Source organism: Dendropsophus ebraccatus, chromosome 3 (assembly GCF_027789765.1).
Source record: "Dendropsophus ebraccatus isolate aDenEbr1 chromosome 3, aDenEbr1.pat, whole genome shotgun sequence".
Lineage (NCBI taxonomy): Eukaryota > Metazoa > Chordata > Amphibia > Anura > Hylidae > Dendropsophus > Dendropsophus ebraccatus.
Window position 1 is genome coordinate 185183184 of NC_091456.1, and position 26012 is coordinate 185209195.

General features: G+C 40.9%; 1 protein-coding gene across 1 annotated transcript; it reads left to right on the top strand.

The window, feature by feature from the left end:
- Nucleotides 1-1287: 1287 nt before the first annotated feature.
- LOC138786356 (C-C motif chemokine 21b-like) lies at nucleotides 1288-24544 on the top strand. Its single transcript, XM_069963328.1, has 4 exons — nucleotides 1288-1404; nucleotides 16642-16762; nucleotides 16890-17046; nucleotides 24171-24544. Exons 1-3 carry the CDS (start codon nucleotides 1341-1343, stop codon nucleotides 17038-17040), a joined length of 336 nt encoding a protein of 111 aa, XP_069819429.1. The 5' UTR covers nucleotides 1288-1340; the 3' UTR covers nucleotides 17041-17046; nucleotides 24171-24544.
- The last annotated feature ends 1468 nt before the right edge of the window (nucleotides 24545-26012 follow it).

The window sequence follows — 26012 nt, forward strand, 5'->3', positions numbered from 1 at the left end:
CCCCCATGCTCTGTTTAGGGCTTTGGTCAGAGGCAGGGTTGAGCTTCTTATGCTCAGTGTTCAGGAGGCTTTCACAATCACAATACGGTTGGACACAGCATTGCCTACAGTTGTTGGGTTGGGTTCAGCTCCATTGTTTGATGAAGGTGATGAGTCCAGATGGCGTCCATCCCAGAATTCTTAAAGCTGTGATTGCTGAACCCCTGATGGATTTGTATAACCAATCCCTCTTACCAGGAGATGTTTCTGATTATTGGAGAACGGCCAATGTTATATCTATCCACAAGAAGGGGAGTAGAGAAGAGGCCGGTGACTACAGGCCAGTGAGCTTAACATCTGTAGTAGAGAAGAGGCCAGTGACTACTAACTAGTTACCTTACATCTGTAGCAAAGAATAGGCCAGTGACTACATGCCATATAGTTTAACGTCTGTAGTAGAGAAGAGGCAAGTGACTACAGACCAGTTGCCTGACATCTGTAGTAGAATAGAGGCCAGTGACTACAGACCCGTTACCTGACATCTGTAGTAGTAAAATTTTATGGAAACTCTTCTAAAAAAAAATAAAAAATAGATAATGGATCACTGAAGAATGAACAATATAATGGATCCAAACCAACATGGCTTTACTGTGGGCAGATAATCTTAGACTGAGAAGTTACAGGAAATTGGACTTAATCCCTGGATAGTTTAGTGGATTTATGGTTGGTAAATAGAGGTTACTGGGGGAAAGATCGGAAATAAGGTGAGAAAACATGACTTCACTGAAAGAGTAGTAGATGCTTGGAACAAACTTCTAGTGGATGTAACCTGCCTGGTGTATACATATATCTATCCTAAGATAATAAGGATATACTAATAGGGCGGACTGGATGGAGCAAGGGGGCTTTATCTGCCGACAATCTTCTATTATGTTTCTATGACTGGTCGGGTATGGTCACATGTTCTGATTATGTTGCAGATCAGTGACAGAAATTCTAGAACGTCTGCACCATAGCAATGTATTTAGGATCAGTTGCAGATCTGCAGTGTGTGAACAAACCATTACGGCAGTCTACATGGCCTTTATACAGAAAGTAACCTAAGGGAGGAAAGGTTATACTCTCCTCTATCCCACTCCATTATCCCACACTCTCTGTATTAATCACTACTACAAGACGACATGTCAACCTGACTTAGAATCCACCCAGATAAAGGTGTGCAAATAGGAGAAGGAAGCTGAAGAGAAGTATCAGCCCCCTTGGCCCCAGGCCCAGATAAATAGCTTCCAGCCATCTATAAATGCCGAGGAGTGGAGAGAAGAGGGAAAGTAACACTCCCATACCACCGACACTCACTCAGGATGAAGACCATGTGGACTCTGCTCATCCCTGGACTCCTTCTCTGTCACCTTGTCTGTCTGCAAGGTATGTGATTTCTATCTATCTATCTATCTATCTATATACTGTATATACTGCTCCTCTATAACCACAATGTAGCCAGGTTCTCCCCAACACCCAATGACCTGCATGTATGAGAAATATCCATATATATATATATATATATATATATATATATATATATATATATACTTTCAGCCTTCTTTATGGCTTTTATTTCTATATTCCGCTCCATAGATGCTTATTTGCACAGGTCAGTAATACGGCTTCATTCACACCAGCATCAGAGGTTCCAATGACCAGTGGACCAGTATATGTCAGTAGGAGCTGTAGTTATCCATCATGTACACACATATATATATGTGTGTGTGTGTGTGTGTGTGTGTGTGTGTGTATAACATGTCAACTTGGATAGATAACACTGTTGAATGTGCTAATAATTATAGGAGTGTTGTGTTATTTGTTTTTTTTTTTTATTTTAATAGATATATAGGGATAGATAGATAGATAGATAGATAGATAGATAGATAGATAGGAGATAGATAGATAGATAGATAGATAGATAGGAGATAGATAGGAGATAGATAGATAGATAGATAGATAGATAGATAGATAGATAGATAATAGATAGATAGATGATAGATAGATAGATAGGTAGATAGATAGGAGATAGATAGATAGATAGATAGATAGATAGATAGATAGATAGATAGATAGATAGGAGATAGATAGGAGATAGATAGATAGATAGATAGATAGATAGATAGATAGATAGGAGATAGATAGATAGGAGATAGATAGATAGATAGATAGATAGATAGATAGATAGATAGATAGGAGATAGATAGATAGATAGATAGATAGATAGAAGATAGATAGATAGGAGATAGATAGATAGGAGATAGATAGATAGATAGGAGATAGATAGATAGGAGATAGATAGATAGATAGATAGATAGATAGATAGGAGATAGATAGATAGATAGATAGATAGATAGATAGATAGATAGATAGATAATAGATAGATAGATAGATAGGGGATAGATATAGATAGATAGATAGATAGATAGATAGATAGATAGATAGATAGATAGATAGATAGATAGATAGATAGGAGGTAGATAGATAGGAGGTAGATAGATAGATAGATAGATAGATAGATAGAAGATAGATAGGAGATAGATAGATAGATAGATAGATAGATAGATCTTCTCCTGACAGAAAAAAAATACAAGTATTTGATAGTTACATTAATATTACGTTAGAGCATTATATACTTCACATTCCTGCCCTCTTTTCCCTCTTCTCCCTCTTCTTCCTCTTTTCCCTCTTCTCCCCCTTTTTCCTCTTCTCCCTCTTCTTCCTCTTGTCCCTCCTCTTCCTCTTCTCCCTCTTCATCCTCTTCTCCCTCTTCTCCCTCTTCTCCCTCTTCTTCCTCTTCTTCCTCTTCTTCCTCTTGTCCCTCCCCCCCCTCTTCATCCTCTTCTCCCTCTTCTTCCTCTTCTCCCTCTTCTTCCTCTTCTTCCTCTTCTCCCTCTTCTTCCTCTTCTTCCTCTTCTTCCTCTTGTCCCTCTTCTCCCTCTTCTTCCTCTTCTCCCTCTTCTTCCTCTTCTCCCTCTTCTTCCTCTTCTCCCTCTCCTTCCTCTGCCTTTGATGAGGTGACGGGCGGTATGTCTTTTGTTTTTTCCTTTTAAATTCCATGAGATGCTTCATCATAATCTGCGATGACAGGAGAGAATTTTCAGCCAAGCCAGAGCAGATCAGTCACCTAGCGGAGCCCCTAATGGGAAGCACATGGTACACGGACACACGGCGGCCCGGCCGCTCACATCACACCGAACATGTCATAGGAAGCAGGGACAGTGCTGTCTGTTATCTATTACTGAGTATGTTCTATATTATTGATTTATTATACACAGTGAATAATATATACTGCTATATATACTGTGATATATATACTCTTATATATACTGTGATATATACTCTGATATATTCTGGGATTGATATATACTGTTATATACACTCTTTTTAAGGAATATATTGGGAAATCAATGAGGTGCACCTGTCATTGTCATTAGGATAGAGAGGTGCACCCGTCATTGTCATTAGGATAGAGAGGTGCACCTGTCATTGTCATTAGGATAGTGAGGTGCACCTGTCATTGTCATTAGAATAGTGAGGTGCACCCGTCATTGTCATTAGGATAGAGAGGTGCACCCGTCATTGTCATTAGGATAGAGAGGTGCACCCGTCATTGTCATTAGGATAGAGAGGTGTACCCGTCATTGTCATTAGGATAGAGAGCTGCACCCGTCGTTGTCATTAGGATAGAGAGGTGCACCCGTCATTGTCATTAGGATAGAGAGGTGCACCCGTCATTGTCATTAGGATAGAGAGGTGTACCCGTCATTGTCATTAGGATAGAGAGCTGCACCCGTCATTGTCATTAGGATAGAGAGGTGCACCCGTCATTGTCATTAGGATAATGAGGTGCACCCGTCATTGTCATTAGGATAGTGAGGTGCACCCGTCATTGTCATTAGGATAGAGAGGTGCACCTGTCATTGTCATCAGTATAGAGAGGTGCACCTGTCATTGTCATCAGTATAGAGAGGTGCACCTGTCATTGCCATTAGGATAGTGAGATGCAACTGTCATTGTGATTAGGATAGTGAGGTGCACCTGTCATTGTCATTAGGATAGTGAGGTGTACCTGTCATTGTCATTAGGATAGTGAGGTGTACCCGTCATTGTCATTAGGATAGTGAGGTGCACCCGTCATTGTCATTAGGATAGTGAGGTGCACCCGTCATTGTCATTAGGATAGAGAGGTGTACCCGTCATTGTCATTAGGATAGAGAGCTGCACTCGTCATTGTCATTAGGATAGAGAGGTGCACCCGTCATTGTCATTAGGATAATGAGGTGCACCCGTCATTGTCATTAGGATAGTGAGGTGCACCCGACATTGTCATTAGGATAGAGAGGTGCACCCGTCATTGTCATTAGGATAATGAGGTGCACCCGTCATTGTCATTAGGATAGTGAGGTGCACCCGTCATTGTCATTAGGACAGTGGGGTGTACTCGTCCCATTCACAGCTTTAAATACACAGGAAAGAAACAGCGGCTAGACTAACCAAAGCTAATGCACACCCAAAAGTATACAAGAAATATGTATATAATACAAAAAAATATATTTTATTAACAACCAACAGAAACATACATATTAAAACCACTTAAAACAGGCCTGATAGGCCAAGATGTAACTACACAAGTGCCCCCCCAAAAATACTAAGGGCAACAAGTAATGTGCCAGGTGGGGTACCACCCTCACAATGAATATCCTGCCTTTATGCAATGTACAATATCAAGTCACATAAATCAATACAAAAAATAAATGAAGAAAAGAAAAAATGAAGTATTTACATCAGATAACCAAATTCAAAGTATACCACAATAACCTAATCCATAATGTAATCACATGACCTATAGCAATGGCAGGATCCCCTGGCACACAGCACCTACAGCCCACGCGTTCCGTTATGCCATCATAACGTCACAGCTTTGTCAATACTCTAAGGGCCCCTCCACTATGCCCAAATATCTGCATCTGTATTATGGATGGGGGGGTCAGCTGTCAGTTTGGGTCATCAGGTCCACGATTGGGCCAGGACCGGCAGCAGTGATACAGACACAGAGTCCATAGTCTACCTGTATGTGTGGACCCTAAGGGGTGGAATTGTACATAGAAGGTCACATTTTGGAAAATACATGCAGGTTTTGTATTGGTGCTGTAAGATAACACAACAGGTGAACTCACACCAATTCTGTGATGTCTAATATGCAGGGCTGTACATGGCCCCCTCAGGTCCATCACTAAACATAGGACAATGTAATCTTTTGCCCAGGGTGTAATGATTTTTCAAAATATTACATATTTTTAGTATGTGTAATGCATATGTATGTGTGTGTGTGTGTGTGTGTGTGTGTGTGTGTGTGAGTGTAATGTGTATGTATGTGTGTGTGATGCATATGTATGTGTATGTGTGAGAGTTTAATGTGTGTGTATGTATGTGTGTGTAATGCTTATGTACTGTATGTGTGTGTGTGTATTGTGTATGTATGCATGTAATGTGTATGTATGTGTGTGTGACTTTAATGTGTGTGTATGTATGTGTGTGTAATGCTTATGTACTGTATGTGTGTGTATAATGTGTATGTATGCGTGTAATGTGTATGTATGTGTGTTCAATGCGTATGTATGTGCGTATTAAGTGTATGTATGTGTGTAATGCATATGTATGTGTGTGATGCATATGTATGTGTGTGTAATGTGTATGTATGTGTGTGATGCGTAAATATGTGTGTGTGTGATGTGTATGTATGTGTGTGAGTAATGCTTATGTATGTGTGTAATGTGTATGTATGTTTGTTTAATGTGTGTGTTATGTGTATGTATGAGTGTGTTATGTGTGTGTAATGTGTAAGTATGTGTGTGATGCATATGTATATGTGTGTAATGTGTATGTATGTGTGTGTAATGTGTATGTCTTTGTGTTCAATGCATATGTATGTGCTTCTAAAGTGTATGTGTGTGGGATGCATATGTTTGTGTGTGTGCAATGTTTATGTATGTGTGATGAATATATATGTGTATCTATGTGTGTGTAATGTGTGTGTGATACGTTATGTGTGTTTGATACGTATGTATGTGTGTATGCGTGTGTAATGCTTATGTATGTGTGTAATGTGTATGTATGTGCATGTTATGTGTGTAATATGTATGTATGTATGTGTGTGTATTGCCTATTTATGTGTGTATAGTTAGTATGTATGTGTAATGTATAAGTATGTGTGTGATGCATATGTATATGTGTGTAATGTCTATGTATGTGTGTGTAATGTGTATGTCTTTGTGTTCAATGCATATGTATGTGCTTGTAAAGTGTATGTATGTGTGGGATGCATATGTTTGTGTGTGTGCAATGTTTATGTATGTGTGATGCGTATATATGTGTATCTATGTGTGTGTAATGTGTGTGATACGTTATGTGTGTTTGATACGTATGTATGTATGTATGCGTGTGTAATGCTTATGTATGTGAGTAATGTGTATGTATGTGCGTGTAATGTGTATGTATGTATGTGTGTGTAATGCCTATTTATGTGTGTATAGTTAGTATGTATGTGTAATGTGCTTGTAATGTGTATGTGTGTGTAATGTGTGTGTGAGTGTTTGTAATGTGTATTTTACAAAATGAATATATCATTCGTATCATATATGAATTTATTTATTTATTTAGTACCAGCAGAAGAGCTGCGAGGCTCCAGAACACTGTGATGTTTCTCCTCCTTCTGTTTCACGCTTGAGAATGAGCAGAAATGTTTCTGTTTTTATTACCTGATGGAGTGTAACCACATTTATGGTCCACCACCTCTGGAGTGCTGCGGTCCTTCTGCTGGTGTATACTTTGCTTCACGACCTGCTGCCACCTGCTCCTTACTATCTTTAAAACTTCTTTAGATTTTAAAGTTTTTGTACTGCTATTGAGTGCAGCAGATCTGTCACCAATTAACCCCTTCATGACAGAGGTCATTGATACGCAGCTGTCCGGGTCAAATTAATGCAATGTTCCTCCTCACCTTCTATGAGCCAAAAAGTTTTTTTTTTCCACCTACAGGGCTGGTTGGGGTGTCATTTTTTGTGCCACGATCTCTAGTTTTTATTGGTATCATACTGGTGTAAAAGAAAAAAATGTTATCGCTTTTTTTTTTTTTTTTTTTTTCTTCAGATAAATAATTTAAAAAAATCAGTAGAGATGAGCGAACCTGGAGCATGCTCGAGTCGATCCGAACCCGAACTTTCGGCATGTGATTAGCGGTGGCTGCTGAACTTGGATAAAGCCCTAAGGCTATGTGGAAGTCATGGATATAGTCATTGGCTGTATCCATGTTTTCCAGACAACCTTAGAGCTTTATCCAAGTTCAGCAGCCCCAGCTAATCAAATACCGAATGTTCAGGTTCGGATGGACTCGAACCCGAACCCGGTTCGCTCATCTTTAAAAATCAGCAATCCTGCTGTTTTTAGTTTTTTTTTAGTTTTCTTTCGTTTACGCCGTTCAACTTGTGGGAAGAATAATATCATATTTTAATAGATTGGACAATTCCGCACACTACCATATATAATGTTTATTTTTATTTTTTTACATATTTATATTTTTATAAAGGGGGAGGGGATGTTGTAAGGGTTTTTTAATACTTTTCAAAAAAAAAAATGTAAAACACTTTTAAGTTAGACCTGCAATCATTAGATTGCATATACTGATCTCTATACTGAGAGAAAAGTTAGTGAACTTAGCCTTTAAGGCTATGTTCACACAACGTATATTTTCGTAAAATTGTACAACGGCCGTGATTATTACGAGAATATACGTTGCATTGCTGTTTACGGGATCCCGGCTGGAGCGTATACACATAGTACCCTAGAGGTGCCACAAACAACTGACATGTCAGTTTTCTGCAGCCGCTATTCAGTGAATAGCGGCCGTAAAAAACCCTGTTAGTGCCGACTGTGGAGCGAGCCGCTCCGGCCGCACTCTCGATAATGAGCAGTGGAAAACTCTGCGGCCATAAAGATCATCCGGCCGGTACTGTAGTACCAGCCGGGATGATCTTTTCAGAGACCGGCCATTCCGTGACCCGGCCAGGTCACGGAACGGCCGGTGTCTTACGACGTGTGAACATAGCCTAAGGTTGTGAGCCCATGTACAAACATACATACATATACACACACATGAATTTTCGAACCACCTTCAAATAATCAGAATGAACAAAATTAAAGTGTTTATCTAGAACTAGAAAAACACGTCTGCTTTCTTTCAAAAATAGCGCCACACCTGTCCTCAGGTGGTGTGTGATATTACAACTTGGCTCCTTTCATTTCAATGGAGCTAATCTACAATACCGCACACAAAGAGTTAACTTTTCAACAGATACGGTGGACAGTCAGCTTAATACTGAGAACAGCACATGTGCAGGAGAAACGGGTTCTCCTCCCGTTAACAAAACTATTTCTATACTGATGGATTATGTGAAATTCAACATATTTTAATGGTACAAGCGTTTCTGATTATGTCCTGTATGAGATATATAGGGGGAGATTTATCAAACATGGTGTAAAGTGAAGCTGGCTCAGTTGCCCCTAGCAACCAATCAGATTCCACCTTTCATTCCTCACAGACTCTTTGGAAAATGAAAGGTGGAATCTGATTGGTTGCTAGGGGCAACTGAGCCAGTTTCACTTTACACCATGTTTGATAAATCTCCCCCATAGACTTACAAATACTCCATGTGCTGACGTACTTTGATAACCTGTTGCCCCTGGTTATGACCCTCAGTCAAACCACAATATCCAGGAAGTACTGGCAGTAGCTCTCCATTGAGCCTGCAAGCAAAGGGGATTGTGGGAAAGTGAGTGCACTGTTGCATGGTAACAGCAGAGTTCAGGGAGAAAATCAGGAAATGATTAGATCTGAGGGGGAGAAAAACTGTAAAACTGTAACGGGGTGTAAGTTACTTAACGAAAAACAGCTCATGTGACAACAGTAGCTAGAGGAGACAATAGCAGCTCCCTGTGGAATGACCTCTTCACAGGAGACAGAGCCTGTCTATTGTCATCTATGTCCATGAGTCTTGCTGTAAAGCATATCACTAAATGCTGTTAAGAACAGCCCAGGCAAGATGGCCGCCCCCATAACAATGTACAAAAAGTGAAATAAAAAAAATTACCGTCAGAAAATAGAAACAGATTAGAATAAAAGAACAATTTTTGTATCTGACTCAAATCAGTAAAAAAAAATTTAGGTGACACATTCCCTTTAAGTCTGCACAGGAGCTAAAATTATCACTCTTTTGCATTTGTTTTTGTCTCTTCCTCATTGTAAGGCTATGGAACATATCAGATGGAGAAGGTCGATCACATTATATGTGATCATTATTAGGCCAGGTTCACACTATGTAAAAACAATTGTATTTCATGACAACGGCCGTAGATGTGCAAACAACGGCCATTAGAGTCCGTCTACATAACCTGACAGCCGCCTTTGAGCGATATGTTCCCGAAGTTGGAATATGGCCTAAATATAAAAATATTGGTTACTAAAGCCTAACATACCCACGTCACCCCATTCCTCATGGGACTCTATGAGATCTGTAATCACTTCACTGTACACATTGCTATCAAATCTTTTTTTTTTTTAATAAAAAAATCTGAGCAGAACTTGGCAGCAGAACCCAAACCTCTGTCCTGAAGATTAATTCACCCAGTTTAAAAAAAAGTTTAGATAAAAACATTACAAGAACCTTGGCTGCAATCTCCACCCGTCAGAAGTGATTCCATGTGTCAACATTCATTCCGATCTCCCGGCCCGGCCAAGACCCGGGAAACCAGACCATGGAGTTCAGATAAACTTATCAGGCAGGTAGAGCCACGACTTGTGGAAACACAATGAGATATTAACCCCTTCCAACCAACCACATTTTTATTTTTTGCTTATGGGTTTTTTGTTGTTGTTGTTTTTCCATCTCAACTTCGCTGACCTATAACATTTTTATTTTTCTCGTTTTATTTTTCCCCTGGCTGGGTAGAATGAGGGTTGTTTTTGTACTTTTTAGTGACACCCCAAACCCCCCTTCAAACCCCCTTCATTTTACTGTGTAATGTGTTACAAAAAAAGAACATTTACAAAAAATTTTTTACAAAATTGAAAAAATATGCTATTGCATAATTTTGTGAGGTTAGAATGTTCACTGGGTTCACACTGTGTTTTTGCAGTCCTTTTTTTCCCATCCGTTTTATGCAAAAAAAAAAAAAAAAAAAAAGATTAAAAAACTGATGCATTTGTTTGTGTGCATCCGTTTTTTTCATTGACTTCAATTATTTAAAAAAAAAAGGCTAAAAGAAATAGATCAAAACACATACGTCAGTGGAAAAACGGATTACAACGGATGCACCCAATTGCCGTTTTTCAGCAGTTTTTTTGCATAAAACTGGTGGGGGAAAAAACGGATTACAAAAATACAGTGTGAACCCAACCTTACCTATATTCTATGGGCCACTACCATTACCATGAGTTACAATTTGTATACTTTTTTATAGTATACAGTTTTTATCAGTACTATTCCGGCATAGGTTGGACTTTCTGATTGCTTGTTAGATAATTTTTTCTGGTTTGTGATATGACCAAAAATCTGAAATTGTGGCATTTGGTCCAGTGTTGTTGACCATGTAGGATCAATAATGTTATTTTTGAATAGTTCAGACAGTTTGGTAATTATTTTTAGACTATGTTTACACTGTGTAAAACAACGGCCGCTGTTTTACATGTTCCTGCATCTGATACTGCCATATCGGCCGCAGGAACATTATTTAAATACATTGAATTGTGCCGGCCGTATAGGTGGGACTGAGCATCAATTAAGCATTGATTGTCAGTCAGATTACGGCTGCAAGACAGCCACACTCTGTGTGTGAACTGTCAATTATTTTCGGCCGTTGTTTGAAAAACAATGGCCAAAAATGATTGTCATTTCTTTTCTTTTTTTTTGCGATGTCAGGGAACAATGGTCGTTGTTTGTTATGTTACAGTAAGTAAACGGTCGTCCGTTGTTCCCATTGACTTCAAGTGATCGCTGTTAAAAAAAAAACAAAAAAACAACGGCCATTGTTTTGACCAAACGTACACAGTGTGAACATATACGCCATAGCAAAGTAACGTTAGATGCAGCCAGAGAACGGGTGCTCGGAAGCCTATTCCAGAGCCAAATTTCAAATTGATTTTTATAGAAGAAATGACTATGTACAGTGCTACAAAAAAAGCTGGAGGGGCCCTTTAAGGCCTTATTACACAGGCTAATTATCTGTCACATCAGGCAGATGTCGCCATGTATAACACCAGTAATCAGATGACGAATGAGCAATGCTCGCGCCTTGGTTAATCGCTCAATTCTGACCTGTCAAAAAAGTAATTGGCTGTCAGTCGCTCATCTCCCTGCACAATAAGTCATGTGCAGCTGACAGCTGAGGAAAGCAAATGGCCACACAAACAACCTGGTTGTATAATAGTCTTTGTAATTTAGGAGATCGGCACTGGTCATCAGGGCAGCTCGGGCATGAAACGGCCTATAGTGTGAACTGGTGTCTCCAATACCGAGTGGTAACCTGCTGGACTCTGTTGGGTGAGAAACTACTTCTGAGTTTGCACCCTTGGGGTCAGGGCCTAGTAGTAGGCAGGAAGTGATAACCATGTGTGGTCACAGACCAGAATGTACTTTATATGTCCAGGATACAGTATATACAGTATAAACAATGTAAATACATAGCTAAAATACATAAAATTAACCCCTTAATGACCAAGCCATTTCTTCTTTGCCGCCCTCCAAGAGTCACATCGTTGTTTTATTTTTGCCCACGTAGCCAGATGAGGTCTTGGTTTTTTTTTTTTGTTTTTTTTTGCGGGAAAACGTATACTTTTTTATTGCCGCCATTTTCATATTTTGAAAACCTATTGGTTCATTTTTGTTAACCCTTTATTGGAGGGATAATAAAAAAAAAATGTAATTTATTTTTATATATATATGTTTTTATACTAAAGTTATGCTATTTAGCGTTCAATAAAAATAACATAATAAATGTATTCTCGGGGTCACTACAGTTACAGCGATAACAAATTTGTATGGTTTTTTTTTTTTCTTAACTTTTACCACTTTGGCACAATAGAAACTATCTTCCTGAGAAAAACATCAAAAACTATCGCCACATTGCAAGATCCCTGGCGCTCTTATCTTTTATGTGACAGAGCGGGTTTTGGTCTAATTTTTTGCGGGAAGATGTGTAATTTTTATTGATACCAAGTTTAACACATTTTGATCTCTTCTTATTTTCTGCAAAGGATTCATTAAAAAAAAACTGTTGTTTTTTTTTTTTAATGTTTACAGCGCGTTTTGTGTGATATAATTTATTATATAGTTTTATAGATTGGGTCGTTACGGACGTGGTGATACCAAACCTGTATAGATTTTGTGGCTTTATGTAACAGTTTATTATATGTGGGGAATACAATGCATTTTATATTATTTTTATGTTTTATTTTACACCTTTTTTTTTACTTTTACACTAGTGTATACTAATCAGTGATCTGCTGATCACTGTATTGCTGATCACTGTAGTGCAGTGTATTGTCTATGTCAGCACTGAAAATAGCGGCTGACCATCGCTATTGTTGTCGGGATTTTGTTTCCTGCTGATCGTAGCCTATAAACTATGATACTGAACGATTATTGTCTGAAACGGCCGGTAATCAGCCAAATATGGCTGATAATTGTCTATTGTAATAGGACCCTAAGGGGCACATGAATCATCACAAAATGTATCAATAGGTTTACGGCCCTGATGAATCCTGCACCAATTTTTGTGCTCAATTTCTTGGCTAAAAAAAACTTTGGCAGGGTAGGTGTGGAGTATTACTGCACAATTTTTTGAAAAATGGCGCATGATAAATCTGACTAATAAAGTAGCTAATATGAAACCACGCCCCCTCCTGGTGTAAAAAAAAAATTGAACAGCTGGCGCAAACTGCTAATCCCTTAAAGGGATAGTTCACAAATTTCTTTCAAATCACTGCTGACAGAAAGTTTTATATGGATTTGTAATTTACTTCTATTAAAAAATCTTATCTTCCTGTACTTATCAGCTACTGTATGTCCTGCAGGAAGTGGTGTATTCTTTCCAGTCTGACACAGTGCTCCTTGCTGCCACCTCGGCAGTATTTTTTGCTCAGATCCTAAATAAATTAAAGTAAATTCAGATGGAGCGTCCTAAACGGAGATGATAGAAATGTGAATCTACAGAAACACATTAATAAGGTTGAACATGGCGGGGAGGGTCCCTGCCAGGTCACATGACTACCAGCGGCTGTGCTGACTTGGAAGCTGAGGTGGTATTTATGAGTGACAGATTGAGTTGTCAGAATGTTTTACACACCAGTAACCATTTATCTGCCTGTAAAATAAACTCTGGTGCTAAGTGTCTCCCATTAAAAGATCCGGAGCGTTATACAGGCCGCGGGATAATCGATTCCAGATTCCCGTACAGAAACCGTCCAGAGGAAAGAACTAGATCTTAGACTTCGGCCAATTGTTTCAAATAAACATTTTTAGGTTAAAAAGTAAAAACTGTTTCCATTTTTCGATTTATTTTAATTGCATCTTGAATCAAGAAAAACAAAATGTTACTTACACCGTATCCCGTACTCTGGTAATGTTACACCGTATTCCGTACTCCGGTAATGTTACACCGTATCCCGTACTCCGGTAATGTTACACCGTATCCCGTACTCCGGTAATGTTACACCGTATTCCGTACTCCGGTAATGTTACACCGTATCCCGTACTCTGGTAATGTTACACCGTATCCGTTACACCGGTAATGTTACATCGTATCCCGAACTCCGGTAATGTTACATCGTATCCCGTACTCTGGTAATGTTACACCGTATCCCGTACTCCGGTAATGTTACATCGTATCCCGTACTCCGGTAATGTTACATCGTATCCCGTACTCCGGTAATGTTACACCGTATCCCGTACTCCGGTAATGTTACACCGTATCCCGTACTCCAGTAATGTTACACCGTATCCCGTACTCCGGTAATGTCACACCGTATCCCGTACTCCGGCAATGTTACACCGTATCCCGTACTCCGGTAATGTTACACCGTATCCCGTACTCCGGTAATGTCACACCGTATCCCGGTAATGTTACACCGTATCCCGTATTCCGGTAATGTTACACCGTATCCTGTACTCCAGTAATGTTACACCATATCCCGTACTCCGGTAATGTTACACCGTATTCTGTACTCCGGTAATGTTACATCGTATCCCATACTCCGGTAATGTTACACCGTATCCCGTACTCCAGTAGTGTTGCACCGTATCCCATAGTCCAGTAATGTTACACCATATCCCGTACTCCGGTAATGTTACATCGTATGTCTCATCGTATTCTGTACTCCGGTAATGTTACATCGTATGTCTCATCGTATTCTGTACTCCGATAATGTTACACCGTATTCCGTACTCTGGTAATGTTACACCGTATCCCATACTCCGGTAATGTTACACCGTATCCCGTACTCCGGTAATGTTACACCGTATCCCGTACTCCGCTCTGGTGGACGGATGTTATGAGCTTGTGGTCACTGATTTGGGCACGTAGCTGACCCCCTATAATTGTGCGCCCAGCAGGACAGGAGTGTGACAGCCATCTTGCTGCCATCTACCAAAGACTGTGGAGCAGGGTGTAATGTCGTTCTTTCACCAGCAGACGGCACTACATACAGACCATCATCCACAGGGAACAGTAAATCACATTCCATATTTAATTATCCAATAAAAATTAAGATTTAGTAAGAAAATGATTGGTCTTCATAAACTTTTGGTTCTGTATTAGTTGTTCCTCACATTGCATGTTAAAGGGGTATTCCACTTAGACATAACTTTTGATATGTTGCTGCCCATGGTGAGACTAACAATTCCTTCCATACTTAGATTTTTGTGTCTTTAGCAAAAAGCAGCAGCTGAGAACTGGGGGAAGGAGACTGAATAGATAATAACAAGTATGGAAGGAATTTTTAGTCTCACCATGGGCAGCAACATATCAAAAGTTATGTTTGAGTGGAATATCCCTTTAAGGACAGCATTGTTGTCCTGTATAGAGAAGCCAACAGCCAGGATCCTCCATCCAATGCCATGTCACAGATGGCGCTGTAGGTTAGATGTAAATGTAAGTTACAATGGTCCAGGAACGATCACTGTATGTGAACACTACCGTAACCATGATGTAACTGTGACCTGCAGTCCCATGTAACACTTCATGGCAGAATCTACAATCATGTAGATCAGCGGCGCAGACGCAGGCGCCATTACCAGCAGTATCTGTAGGATGTGTAAACACCAGCAGCGATGGAACAATAGAGGCGGTGTGGTCGGCTCGGCCACTGTACATGTGACCTGCTCGCTCTTCACCTTCCTCATTAGCTGATAATATAATCTCTATGGCTTCTCATTAGTTTATAGTCCTCTCTACACTATGGCGGTATTGTTCCCTCCTCACATTGCAGTCTTATAACAACCTACTAATCATAGACAAACGGGAGAAATTACTAAGGTCACGAGAACGGAAGGAAATGGTACTGTATATTATTATATCCTAGAGGGACCGGTCTATACTACCAGAACTAACAGTGTTATAGGGACACCTGGGGATGACACTGTTATGGGGGATGTGCAGATGGCACTGTGTTATGGGGGATGTGTATATGACACTGTTATGGGGGATGTGTATATGACACTGTTATGGGGGATGTGTAGATGACACTGTTATGGGGGATATGTATATGCCACTGTTATGGGGATCTGTAGATGATACTGTTATGGGGGATGTGTATATGACACTGTTATGGGGGATCTGTAGAGGACACTGTTATGGGGGGATGTGTAGATGACACTGTTATGGGGGATGTGTAGATGACACTGTTATGGGGGATGTGTAGATGTAGATCCTTTTAAGCTCGGATAGTGGATATACCTGTTGGAGACTAACGTTTTGTGAGTAGTTTTAACCCTATAGTGATAAGAGTAGCACTTGATTTTGTATAAATAAAGATTATCTGTAATTGTTGTCTAGCACGGGTCTGTTAAGGGTTAATTTGTGTTAATTATATGTTCCCTTCCCATTGGCTGATGATCCCTTATATACTACATGTTGTTCCTAACTTTGTATGCTTGAAAAAGACCAATAAGGTTGAAACGTCGCTCTGTGTGCCATGCTGGAATAAAGTTTTCTTTTTTCCGTATTTCCGCCTAAGTGAGATGCTGTTACCATGCTATTGGATTTGAATTGGTCACCAGATGGCGCTGTAATCCCATATAATGGTGTCAACTGGTTAGTGCTGAAACAGCTTACATTTCCTTAAGCACCTGTAAAATAATAGATAATTTGGCCAAACTTTTTTCATACCATAATTCTTGGAGCATATATATATATATATATATATATATATATATATATATATATATATATATATATATCATGGTCACTGTGGGCAGGTAGCACATTTCCTAATATTACATTAATATGACATCATGATGACATCACTGGCAGTAGTGATCTCATGACTATTCTCCCCTTGATGCCTTCCAGGTGCGGGACAGCCGGTACAGGATTGCTGCCTACAGACAAGCGCCAAACGGATCCCATTTAGCGCCATTGTGGGATACGAGATACAGACACGGGATAAAGGCTGCCCCATAGATGCTGTGGTGTAAGTCCTGGGTGTGGGGGCCAGAGATGGGGCACATAGAGATGTATGAGGCCTTGTTGTCTGGGGTGGGGGAGGGGGATGGATAATATTTACTGTATAATAATGGGGGCTCCTTGTCCGTCTGCAGATTCGTGATGAATTCCAATCCCTCCAGGAAACTATGCGCCACGCCTGGCATTGCATGGGTTAAAAAATCAACCAAAAGACTGGAGAAGCGTAAAAAAGAAACCGAGAAGAGTGAGAACAAATCAAAGAAGTCTGCAAAACGTCAGGAATAAGTCAAGGTGAAAACCCCGGAGGGAGGGAACAGTATATACTGTAACCGCACTCCTAGTATCCTGCCTCATAGGGAACATTACATTGTCCGTTTTGTCCCTTTAAAAAAAAAATCTCTAGTCTTCCAGTACTTATCAGCTGCTGTATACCCTGCAGGAAGTGGTGAATTCTCTCCAGACCCAGTGCTCTCTGCTGCCACTTCTGTCCATGTCAGGAACTGTCCAGAGCAGGAGAGGTTTTCTATGGGGATTTACTACTGCTCTGGACAATTCCTGACATGGACAGAGGTGGCAGCAGAGAGCACTGTGTCAGTCTGGAGAGAATACACCACTTCCTGCAGGACATACAGCAGCTGATAAGTACTGGAAGACTGGAGGTTTTTTTTAATAGAAGTAAATTACAATCTCTGGGACTTTCTGGCACCAGTTGATTTTTTTTTTCGTGAACTACTCCTTTAAAAAAAAGTTCTGGCATGTCGTAAACATATATGAAAAGTTTTAATGGTTCAGGGTCCGGGTGTTCATCTCTAGATACAGAGCAATGGCTGAGTGAGCGTGTCCCCGCCTCTCCCCACCCGGCTCCATATATATCTCATGCAGAATTTTATTTATTTTTTTTTTTGCTAATAAAGTTATTTAACTTTGTAATATAGCTTTATTAAAATAAATGTATAATATATATATATATATATATATATATATATAACATTTATTTTATTAAAGTTATATTACAAAGTAACATAAACAGTATGACAAGCTGCCACCAGAGGGCGCCTACTGCACACTGTTTTACATTGAACTCTATTCAGATAACGTGTGACATAAGGCAGCCAGTATGTTTTTTGGGTTTATTTTTTTTTTTAACGACATTATTTTACAGATTTTTATTTTTGAAAGCAGATGACTGTACACATATCCCAAGTATTAGTAATCCTCTGACCCTCATTGCATTATTTACTCAGAACAGCCAGCGTGATATCTATTACATCCATATGTCGGGGGTCTGAGCTCTGACCACTATAAAGATTTATTAGGAAATTAGTCAGCACTTTATTTTGGATCTAATAAATGAAGATTTTACAATAAATGACAAACTTCATAGGAACAAATAACTTACAGGATAAAGTTACGTTCCCCGTGAGGCCTTGTGTACGGCACAGAGCCTGGCAGGGGCTCCACATTATACAATATCTGGAGTTAAAGGGGTTTTCCAGTTTTCATGTAAATCGAGAAATTTATTGCAGTTCCCACTGATTGCCGTGCTCTGTGTGTCAGCTCTGCAGCACTCGGTGCTCGTTGTTAGGGAAGAGTTACAGGTCCGAGTTATGGTATTATTATATTCTATATGGAGCCAACCAGCTTGGCCTGTGGACTGGCACATACCAGCACTGGGCTAGGCTCACAGGGGTTACCATAATATATATATATATATATATATATATATATATATATATATATATATATTGGAAAGTATGTGTAATAGGGTTATGAAGAGATTTATCCAACATGGTGTAAAGTGAAGCTACTTATATAACAGTATGTGGCAGTATTATAGTCAGGATCACAGGGGGTAGTAGTATGATATTTAGCATTGCTGCATGTGGAAGTGTTGTAGTCAGGGTAAAGTATGCGGCAGTATTATAGAATACAGTATGGTAGTATTATATTTAGGGGCACAGTGTGGTAGTATTATATTCAGGGACACAGTGTTTGGGAGTACTATATTTAGGGGCACAGTGTGGTAGTATTATATTCAGTGTCTGGCAAATTACCTAGTTGAAATGTAGCTGAAAGCCTTCATTGCGTCTCGGACAACTGAAAAAAATGAAAGAGAATCACCTGTAAGTTCCACAGTGGGGTGCAGTCCAGCATGCTTCTGTTTTTTTATATTAGAGTAATAATAATCCCACAACATTCTACACTGCGGTATCCAGCATTCCAAGTCGCAAACCTGCTTGCACTGATCTCTGCTGCACAGTCCTCTCTGTCCCCTCCCTGCACTCATCTCTGCTGCACAGCCCTCTCTGTCCCCTCCCTGCACTCATCTCTGCTGCACAGCCCTCTCTGTCTCCTCTCTGCACTCATCTCTGCTGCACAGTGCTCTATGTCCCCTCCCTGCACTCATCTCTGCTGCACAGCCCTCTCTGTCCCCTCCCTGCACTCATCTCTGCTGCACAGCCCTCTCTGTCCCCTCCCTGCACTCATCTCTGCTACACAGCCCTCTCTGTCCCCTCCCTGCACTCATCTCTGCTGCAAAGCCCTCTCTGTCCCCTCCCTGCACTCATCTCTGCTGCACAGCCCTCTCTGTCCCCTCCCTGCACTCATCTCTGCTGCACAGTCCTCTCTGTCCCCTCCCTGCACTCATCTCTGCTGCACAGTCCTCTCTGTCCCCTCCCTTCACTCATCTCTGCTGCACAGTCCTCTCTGTCCCCTCTCTGCACTCATCTCTGCTGCACAGTCCTCTTTATCCCCTCTCTGCACTCATCTCTGCTGCACAGTGCTCTCTGTCCCCCTCTCTGCACTCATCTCTGCTGCACAGTGCTCTCTGTCCCCTCCCTGCACTCATCTCTGCTGCACAGTGCTCTCTGTCCCCCTCTCTGCACTCATCTCTGCTGCACAGTGCTCTCTGTCCCCTCCCTGCACTCATCTCTGCTGCACAGCCCTCTCTGTCCCCTCCCTGCACTCATCTCTGCTGCACAGTCCTCTTTGTCCCCTCTCTGCACTCATCTCTGCTGCACAGTGCTCTCTGTCCCCTCCCTGCACTTATCTCTGCTGCACAATTCTCTCTGTCCTCTCCCTGCATTCATCTCTGCTGCAGAATCCTCTTTGTCCCCTACCTACACTAATCTCTGCTGCACAGCCCTCTCTGTCCCCTCCCTGCACACATCTCTGCTGCACAGTCCTCTCTGTCCCCTCCCTGCACTCATCTCTGCTGCACAGTCCTCTTTGTCCCCTCCCTACACTAATCTCTGCTGCACAGTGCTCTCTGTCCCCTCCCTGCACTTATCTCTGCTGCACAGCCCTCTCTGTCCCCTCCCTGCACTCATTTCTGCTGCACAGCCCTCTCTGTCCCCTCCCTGCACTCATCTCTGCTGCACAGCTCTCTCTGTCCCCTCCCTGCACTCATCTCTGCTGCACAGCTCTCTATGTCCCCTCCCTGCACTCATGTCTGCTGCACAGTGCTCTCTGTCCCCTCCCTGCACTCATGTCTGCTGCACAGCCCTCTCTGTCCCCTCCCTGCACTCATCTCTGCTGCACAGCCCTCTCTGTCCCCTCCCTGCACTCATCTCTGCTGCACAGCCCTCTCTGTCCCCTCTCTGCACTCATCTCTGCTGCACAGCCCTCTCTGTCCCCTCCCTGCACTCATCTCTGCTGCACAGCCCTCTCTGTCCCCTCCCTGCACTCATCTCTGCTGCACAGCCCTCTCTGTCCCCTCCCTGCACTCATCTCTGCTGCACAGCCCTCTCTGTCCCCTCTCTGCACTCATCTCTGCTGCACAGCCCTCTCTGTCCCCTCCCTGCACTCATCTCTGCTGCACAGCCCTCTCTGTCCCCTCCCTTCACTCATCTCTGCTGCACAGCCCTCTCTGTCCCCTCTCTGCACTCATCTCTGCTGCACAGCCCTCTCTGTCCCCTCCCTGCACTCATCTCTGCTGCACAGCCCTCTCTGTCCCCTCCCTGCACTCATCTCTGCTGCACAGACCTCTCTGTCCCCTCCCTGCACTCATCTCTGCTGCACAGCCCTCTCTGTCCCCTCCCTGCACTCATCTCTGCTGCACAGCCCTCTCTGTCCCCTCCCTGCACTCATCTCTGCTGCACAGCCCTCTCTGTCCCCTCCCTGCACTCATCTCTGCTGCACAGTCCTCTTTGTCTTCCTCCCTGCTTTCATCTCAATAATCATATAGAGAATAGAGATGAGCGTGACTGGAGCATGTGCTCATACAGACACTGCTGCACAGTCCTCTCTATCCTCTTTATGGACCCATCTCTATTGCCATTTAGAGAACTGTGTGGCTATAAAGTCACTGCTGCACAGGCCTCTCTATCCCTTCCCTGAACTGGTGCAGACCGGAAACTGAAAATAAGTGCCAGGACAATGCTGAGGCCTGGACAGGTGAATAAGGAACGGACCACAAGTATCAATCGTTCCACTGCTCACCACCAGGATGCTTGCATTAACCACCCCCTGCTGTATTCCACCATGGACACTGACATTAAAGGGGCACTCCTGGTGGTTTCAGAAGGTCATAAATTTGTAATTTACTATTTAAAAATCTCCAGTCTTCCAGTACTTATCAGCTGCTGTATGTCCTGCAGGAAGTGGTGTATTCTCTCCAGTCTGACACAGCGCTCTGCTGCCACCTCTATCCATGTCAGGAACTGTCCAGAGCAGGAGAGGTTTTCTATAGAGATTTGCTGCTGCTCTGGACATCTACAATCAGGAATCCTTACTCCTACCCCTGGTCTGTGTTGAGCAGCCGGTACAGGTTCTATAGCAGCTATTCTCTATTTTGTCTTCATCATTCAGAATTTAGTTAAAAAAGAGAAGGACATTAGGAATTAATACTTGCATAATTTCTTAAAATCTCACTATCGTGTAAGATTTGACCATTGTAAAGCACCAAGACAGCAGAGTAAGACATCCGTGCAGAAAAACTAAAAATCCCAGCCAAGTTATAGGGGAATCACACGAGTCTGGGTGAACTGTCAGAGCACTGCTACATTATGCAGACGGGTGACTTCCTATCCTCAATAATTAACCGTAAACCTGAAATTCTAGGTTTTAAGTCATTGTGCAACAAGAGGACAACAATAACTTCTAATAAAAACAGGACAAAAAACTGGGACCTTCGGGAACCATAAGTTTCCAGTTAAACTTCTTTGTCTCATAAAGAAAAAATACCGACTTCTGTACTGGCAAAATGCCTATTTAAATAGCGTGTTCAAGGCACGGCCGTTCAGAGACCTTTGATCTCACATCAGGTTTTGCTTCCGGTACAGGCATATGATGAACATATTATTATAACACATCTAACTTATAGCCCCCAGTCCATAACATAGGAAAGAGTTAACAAATGGAGAACAATAGAAAGAATATTACTACTATAATACTGCCCCTATATATGAGAATATAACTGCTATAACACTGCTTCTATATACAAGAATATAACTACTATAATACTGCTCCTATATACAAGAATATAACTACTATAATGCTGCTCCTATATACAAGAATATAACTACTATAATACTGCACCTATATACAAGAATATAACTACTATAATACTGCCCCCTATATACAAGAATATAACTACTATAATACTGCCCCCTATATACAAGAATATAACTACTATAATATTGCTCCTATATACAAGAATATAACTACTATAATACTGCTCCTATATACAAGAATATAACTACTATAATACTGCTCCTATATACAGGAATATAACTACTATAATACTGCTCCTATATACAAGAATATAACTACTATAATACTGCTCCTATATACAGGGATATAACTACTATAATACTGCTCCTATATACAAGAATATAACTACTATTATACTGCTCCTATATACAAGAATATAACTGCTATAATACTGCTCCTATATACAAGAATATAACTACTATAATACTGCCTCCTATATACAAGAATATAACTACTATAATACTGCCTCCTATATACAAGAATATAACTACTATAATACTGCCTCCTATATACAAGAATATAACTACTATAATACTGCTCCTATATACAGGGATATAACTACTATAATACTGCTCCTATATACAGGGATATAACTACTATAATACTGCTCCCTATATACAAGAATATAACTACTATAATACTGCTCCTATATTCATCTATACATATATTCATACACAAAATTCTGATGTGTTTTTTATTTAGCCTAGGGGCACTAGTATCAGCCATAGGTGTGAGGTGCAGCACTCTGTTTCTTCCCTGAACCGCATTTTGTTTCTCTCTTTTCTCCGTGTTTTGCACTCCTCCTGGTGAGACCCACATGACCGCAATTAGCAGGAGACACCTGAGTGCACATGGTTTTAATCCCTCCTGTTTTTTCCCATTCTGTTTGCTGCAGCTATGGTGAGTGTAATTCCTTATCCAGACTTGTGCTGCTTGGGGGCGACCTTCTCCGCCGGCGGTGCTGGCCGGGTTCTGGTGTGGTGTTTTTGGGTCTGGTCCTGTGGCATGGGGGTCGCAGGGCCGTCCCATGGCCCCCGTTCCCTGACTGTGCACGCCTGCGGGGTTGGTGGCCACTGACTGGCACGGTGTGGACTTAGTGTAGGGACCCATGTGTATCAGATACCGGCACGAGGTACATGGGGCAGTATGGCTTGATCAATTCATACACTAAATTCTGATGTGTTTTTTATTTAGCCTAGGGGCACTAGTATCAGCCATAGGTGTGAGGTGCAGCGCTCTGTTTCTTCCCTGAACCGCATAACTACTATAATACTGCTCCTATATACAGGAATATAACTACTATAATACTGCTCCTATATACAAGAATTTAACTACTATAATACTGTTCCTATATACAAGAATATAACTACTATAATACTGCTCCTATATACAAGAATATAACTAGTATAATACTGCCTTCTATATACAAGAATATAACTACTATAATACTGCTCCTATATACAGGAATATAACTACTATAATACTGCTCATATATACAGGGATATAACTACTATAATACTGCCCCTATATACAAGAATATAACTACTATAATACTGTCCCCTATATACAAGAATATAACTACTATAATACTGCTCCTATATACAAGAATATAACTACTATAATACTGCTCCTATATACAATAATATAACTACTATAATACTGCCCCCTATATACAAGAATATAACTACTATAGTACTGCTCCCTATATACAGGGATATAACTACTATAATACTGCCCCTATATACAGGGATATAACTACTATTATACTGTTCCCTATATACAGGAATATAACTACTATAATACTGCTCCTATATACAAGAATATAACTATTATAATACTTCCCCTATGTATAACAATATACCTATATACTCAGAACATTCATGTATAAGTAATGGGTGAGTTTTTGTTCTATTTCTTCACAGATAATGGAAGATTCTGGCGTGTTTGCCATGAATGGTGAAGACAGGAAACAACAGATGGAAGCTACTTCCACATTCCTTGTGTTATCAATGTGAGATACGAAACCTTGGAAATGATGGATCAGGGATCGACCATAAGATGTTATAAGAAATATATATATATATACCGTATATATACTCTACAGTAATCATCCTGTACATAGAATTATTTCAGTTTAAACCAAATATAGATGAGGAGGGGTCCGTTATCAGCAATGTACACTGTTTATAAAATAGAGTTATATTTTTATATATCTGGCCTGTTTTATACACTATAGGGGGGAGATTTATCAAACATGGTGTAAAGTGAAACTGGCTCAGTTGCCCCTAGCAACCAATCAGATTCCACCTTTCATTTTCCAAAGAGTCTGTGAGGAATGAAAGGTGGAATCTGATTGGTTGCTAGGGGCAACGGAGACAGTCTCACTTTACACCATGTTTGATAAATCTCCCCCAATATTATTTGTGGGCATGTTTGGGGGTTACTATCGTAAAATGTCCTTTTTGGGGCCAAAATTTAGCGCTAATGCCATGAATATATTGCTAGTAAATCTGTGCAATGTATATGCTGTAACTCACACTCAGATGTGACTGTAAGGGTATGTTCACACTGAGCAAACACGGTGGAATCTGAGCAAACATGGCGCAAACGGTCGTTTGGATCGTTTATGGTAAACGATTATGCGAACGTTAATCGTCCGGTGTAATAGGGCCCTAAGAATGGGGCACAGCCTGAAGGATCCCTGCAAGATGTGAAATATAAGAAAATGTGAATTTTTACTTCCTGATATAATGATGTGAATGATGGATTTACCGTTACCCAGACTTCATTCACTGCTATGTCTAATGTCATCTAACACTCCCACCCTCTAAGAGCAGATGTCAGGATCCGGCACTTGGATTTTAAAGGGGTACTCCGGCAAAAATCTTTTTCTTTCAACTGATTTCTGAAAGTTATATAGATTTGTAATTTACTTTTATTTAAAAGTCTCCATTCTTTCAGTACTTTTCAGCTGATGTATGTCCTGCAGGAAGTGGTGTATTCTTTCCAGTCTGACACAGTGCTCTCTGCTGCCACCTCTGTCCATGTCAGGAACTGTCAGGAGCAGCACCTGCGATATTCTCTGCTTTACTGTGTCTATTGTTTATTGTAACATTTTCCTGTTCTTTGTTGGATATCTATGTTGTACTGCTTAATGGTGTACAACTGTCTCTAAAAATGTTAAAAATCCAATAAATATATTGAAACAGAAAACCTCTAATGCTCTAGACAGTTCCTGACATGGACAGAGGTGGCAGCAGAGAGCACTGTGTCAGACTGGAAAAAAAATACAACACTTTCTGCAGGACATACAGCAGCTGATAAGTACTGAAAGACTGGAGACTTTTAAATAAAAGTAAATTACAAATCTATATAACTTTCTTAAACCAGTTGATGTGAAAGAAAAAGATGCATATACCGCAGGTGGATTAGATGCATATACCGCAGCCGGATTAGATGCATATACCGCAGGTGGATTAGATGCATATACCGCAGGTGGATTAGATGCATATACCGCAGGTGGAGTAGATGCATATACCGCAGGTGGATTAGATGCATATACCGCAGGTGGATTAGATGCATATACCGCAGGTGGATTAGATGCATATACCGCAGGTGGATTAGATGCATATACCGCAGGTGGAGTAGATGCATATACCGCAGGTGGATTAGATGCATATACCGCAGGTGGATTAGATGCATATACCGCAGGTGGATTAAATGCATATACCGCAGGTGGATTAGATGCATATACCGCAGGTGGA